This window comes from Coregonus lavaretus (genome assembly GCF_964263955.1).
Source record: "Coregonus lavaretus genome assembly, chromosome: 18".
In the NCBI taxonomy this organism is placed as follows: Eukaryota; Metazoa; Chordata; class Actinopteri; order Salmoniformes; family Salmonidae; genus Coregonus; species Coregonus lavaretus.
Window position 1 is genome coordinate 4,416,570 of NC_140005.1, and position 5,000 is coordinate 4,421,569.

Genomic DNA, 5,000 nt, shown 5'->3' on the forward strand with positions numbered 1-5,000 from the left:
TCTCTAAACTATCCATCTCTCCTCTGAACCTCCTCTCTAAACTATCCATCTCTCCTCTAAACCTCCTCTCTAAACTATCCATCTCTCCTCTGAACCTCCTCTCTAAACTATCCATCTCTCCTCTGAACCTCCTCTCTAAACTATCCATCTCTCCTCTGAACCTCCTCTCTAAACTATCCATCTCTCCTCTGAACCTCCTCTCTAAACTATCCATCTCTCCTCTGAACCTCCTCTCTAAACTATCCATCTCTCCTCTGAACCTCCTCTCTAAACTATCCATCTCTCCTCTAAACTATCCATCTCTCCTCTGAACCTCCTCTCTAAACTATCCATCTCTCCTCTGAACCTCCTCTCTAAACTATCCATCTCTCCTCTAAACCTCCTCTCTAAACTATCCATCTCTCCTCTAAACTATCCATCTCTCCTTCTAATCTCATCTCCTCTGCAGCCTCTGGACAGTGAGAAGGACTCTTCCCTGGTGTTGCTGTGCTTCGGCCTGTGTGTGCTGGGCAGGAGAGCACTGGGGACCGCTGCACACCACATGTCTAGGTGAGACTGACTGTCTGTCACTGCGGAGTAGGGTTGCAAAATTCAGGTTGTCCAGAAATCCCTCCTGATTCGGGGAATCTTCCAACCAGGATTTCAGAGAAACCTGGGAATTTTTGAAAAGTGACTGGAATTTTGCAACCATAGTGCAGTGTGTAACAGACATGGATACATCAGTATCTCTGCTCATCACATAGAGGATGTGGCCTTTCTAATTAATACATTTGGTGATTTCCTGAGACAGTAGCTGTGTTCGAATACTCATACTAACCATAATATTTGTGACTTAAATTGAGTATGTAGTATGTCTCCCGAGTGGCGCAGTGGTCTAATGCACTGCATCGCAGTGCTAGCTGTGCCACTAGAGATCCTGGTTCGAATCCAGGCTCTGTCGTAGCCGGCCGTGACCGGGAGACCCATGGGGCGGCGCACAATTGGCCCAGCGTCGTCCAGGGTAGGGGAGGGAATGGCCGGCAGGGATGTTGGTAGAGCATGGCGTTTGCAACGCCAGGGTTGTGGGTTCGATTCCCACGGGGGGCCAGTATGAAAAATAAAAATATGTATGCACTCACTGTAAGTCGCTCTGGATAAGAGCGTCTGCTAAATGACTAAAATGTAAAAAATTTAAAATGTATGCTTATTGGTCATAGTATAGATATAGTTAGTATGCTAAAAGTTCCCGGATGTCGTACTACATTCGCCTGACAGTTTGTTAGCTACGCTACCCTTACGAACTGCATAGCATATCATTACAGCAGTTGCTTGTATGTTAGCTAGCTACCTAACGTTAGTTGGCTACTAAAAGATGGAACTTGCCAGTATATTAACTATATGCTATCTAACTAACTACCCAACGTTTATTCAATTGATTATTCACGTCATTCTTAGCTTAGCTAAGTGGTATAGTCGTTGTGCATTCTCAATGGACATTGTTAATGAAATCGTAAAATGTCTAGCTAGTCATTTGTTATGCTAACAAGCTAGCAAGAGGTTGCATAGCAACAGCATCAACGTCCGGTACACAGGCGAAGTGCTAGTACACTCAACTGAAAGGATAATGTTTGATTACAGTATACTATAATGAACTAATAGTATGTAGTATATACTGTAGTGTACAGTATGGTAGTGTACAGTGTGGTAGTGTGGTAGTGTAGAGTGTGGTAGTGTACAGTGTGGTAGTGTAGAGTGTGGTAGTGTACAGTGTGTACTATGGGTATTCCAACACAGCTATTTTGTTTTTGAGTTTTTTTATATTTTGTTACCATTTCATGACTTGTGTGTCCCTCTCCCCTGTGTCCCTCTCCCCTGTGTCCCTCTCCCGTGTGTCCCTCTCCCGTGTGTCCCTCTCCCGTGTGTCCCTCTCCCGTGTGTCCCTCTCCCGTGTGTCCCTCTCCCGTGTGTCCCTCTCCCGTGTGTCCCTCTCCCCTGTGTCCCTCTCCCCTGTGTCCCTCTCCCCTGTGTCCCTCTCCCCTGTGTCCCTCTCCCCTGTGTCCCTCTCCCGTGTGTCCCTCTCCCCTGTGTCCCTCTCCCCTGTGTCCCTCTCCCCTGTGTCCCTCTCCCCTGTGTCCCTCTCCCCTGTGTCCCTCTCCCCTGTGTCCCTCTCCCCTGTGTCCCTCTCCCCTGTGTCCCTCTCCCGTGTGTCCCTCTCCTCTACTCAGTAACCTGGAGTCTTTCCTGTATGGGCTCCACGCTCTGTTCAAGGGAGACTTCCGGATCTCCTCGGTGAGAGATGAGTGGGTCTTTGCCGACATGGAACTCCTGAGGAAGGTGGTGGTGCCTGGGATCCGCATGTCACTCAAACTACACCAGGTGAGAGTTACCTGGGATCCGCATGTCACTCAAACTACACCAGGTGAGAGTTACCTGGGATCCGCATGTCACTCAAACTACACCAGGTGAGAGTTACCTGGGATCCGCATGTCACTCAAACTACACCAGGTGAGAGTTACCTGGGATCCGCATGTCACTCAAACTACACCAGGTGAGAGTTACCTGGGATACGCATGTCACTCAAACTACACCAGGTGAGAGTTACCTGGGATACGCATGTCACTCAAACTACACCAGGTGAGAGTTACCTGGGATACGCATGTCACTCAAACTACACCAGGTGAGAGTTACCTGGGATACGCATGTCACTCAAACTACACCAGGTGAGAGTTACCTGGGATACGCATGTCACTCAAACTACACCAGGTGAGAGTTACCTGGGATACGCATGTCACTCAAACTACACCAGGTGAGAGTTACCTGGGATACGCATGTCACTCAAACTACACCAGGTGAGAGTTACCTGGGATACGCATGTCACTCAAACTACACCAGGTGAGAGTTACCTGGGATACGCATGTCACTCAAACTACACCAGGTGAGAGTTACCTGGGATACGCATGTCACTCAAACTACACCAGGTGAGAGTTACCTGGGATACGCATGTCACTCAAACTACACCAGGTGAGAGTTACCTGGGATACGCATGTCACTCAAACTACACCAGGTGAGAGTTACCTGGGATACGCATGTCACTCAAACTACACCATGTGAGAGTTACCTGGGATACGCATGTCACTCAAACTACACCAGGTGAGAGTTACCTGGGATCCGCATGTCACTCAAACTACACCAGGTGAGAGTTACCTGGGATCCGCATGTCACTCAAACTACACCAGGTGAGAGTTACCTGGGATCCGCATGTCACTCAAACTACACCAGGTGAGAGTTACCTGGGATACGCATGTCACTCAAACTACACCAGGTGAGAGTTACCTGGGATACGCATGTCACTCAAACTACACCAGGTGAGAGTTACCTGGGATACGCATGTCACTCAAACTACACCAGGTGAGAGTTACCTGGGATACGCATGTCACTCAAACTACACCAGGTGAGAGTTACCTGGGATACGCATGTCACTCAAACTACACCAGGTGAGAGTTACCTGGGATACGCATGTCACTCAAACTACACCAGGTGAGAGTTACCTGGGATACGCATGTCACTCAAACTACACCAGGTGAGAGTTACCTGGGATACGCATGTCACTCAAACTACACCAGGTGAGAGTTACCTGGGATACGCATGTCACTCAAACTACACCAGGTGAGAGTTACCTGGGATACGCATGTCACTCAAACTACACCAGGTGAGAGTTACCTGGGATACGCATGTCACTCAAACTACACCAGGTGAGAGTTACCTGGGATACGCATGTCACTCAAACTACACCAGGTGAGAGTTACCTGGGATACGCATGTCACTCAAACTACACCAGGTGAGAGTTACCTGGGATACGCATGTCACTCAAACTACACCAGGTGAGAGTTACCTGGGATACGCATGTCACTCAAACTACACCAGGTGAGAGTTACCTGGGATACGCATGTCACTCAAACCACACCAGGTGAGGGCGGCTCCATCTGTACTAGCTGTTTGAGTAGGACAGGGAAACCTGTTCCATGTCAACTCTGTATTGCTCTAGTTAAGTCTCAACCAAAACCCCTATAGTGGTTTACTTTGTTGCAAAGCTCATTTATAACATGTTGGACTGTTAAAGAAGCTCTACAGAACGTTTTCCTCTGGGGTGCTATTGACCCAAAAGGTGTCGCATAAATGAACAGAAATATTGTCCAGTAACCACCTCATTGGACTTCCATAGTGTATCTTTAAGTAACTCTCTCCTCTCTCTTTCTCTCCCAGGACCATTTCACATCTCCAGATGAGTATGACGAACCAGTGGTTCTGTTCCAGGCCATCTCGTCTCACCAGCAGAACCTGGTGATCGCCCACGAGGGTGACCCGGCCTGGCGCAGCGCCGTGCTCTCCAACTCGCCCTCACTACTCGCCCTGCGCCACGTCCTGGACGAGGGAACCAACGAGTACAAGATCATCATGCTCAACAGACGATACCTCAGCTTCAGGGTCATCAAGGTGCGACAGACCTGGTGACAGAGGAGAAAGGAGGCCAGGACAGAGCTTAGGAAGAAGAGGAGAGAGATGGGAGGCCAGGACAGAGCTTAGGAAGAAGAGGAGAGATGGGAGGCCAGGACAGAGCTTAGGAAGAAGAGGAGAGAGAGAGAGAGAGAGAAGGGAGGCCAGGACAGAGCTTAGGAAGAAGAGGAGAGAGATGGGAGGCCAGGACAGAGCTTAGGAAGAAGAGGAGAGAGAGAGAGAGAGAGAAGGGAGGCCAGGACAGAGCTTAGGAAGAAGAGGAGAGAGAAGGGAGGCCAGGACAGAGCTTAGGAAGAAGAGGAGAGAGATGGGAGGCCAGGACAGAGCTTAGGAAGAAGAGGAGAGAGAGAGAGAGAGAGAAGGGAGGCCAGGACAGAGCTTAGGAAGGAGAGGAGAGAGAAGGGAGGCCAGGACAGAGCTTAGGAAGGAGAGGAGAGAGAGAGAGAAGGGAGGCCAGGACAGAGCTTAGGAAGGAGAGGAGAGAGAAGGGAGGCCAGGACAGAGCT

General features: G+C 49.4%; 1 protein-coding gene across 1 annotated transcript in view; it reads left to right on the forward strand.

The window, feature by feature from the left end:
- The window catches only part of LOC311145293 (pecanex-like protein 1), a 63,871-nt gene that overhangs the window by 44,287 nt on the left and 14,584 nt on the right, over window positions 1-5,000 (forward strand). Inside the window, exons 15-17 of the mRNA XM_084181527.1 lie at window positions 449-549; window positions 2,205-2,355; window positions 4,243-4,473. Coding sequence (XP_084037653.1) covers window positions 449-549; window positions 2,205-2,355; window positions 4,243-4,473 — 483 coding nt within the window. The remainder of the gene's footprint in view (window positions 1-448; window positions 550-2,204; window positions 2,356-4,242; window positions 4,474-5,000) is intronic.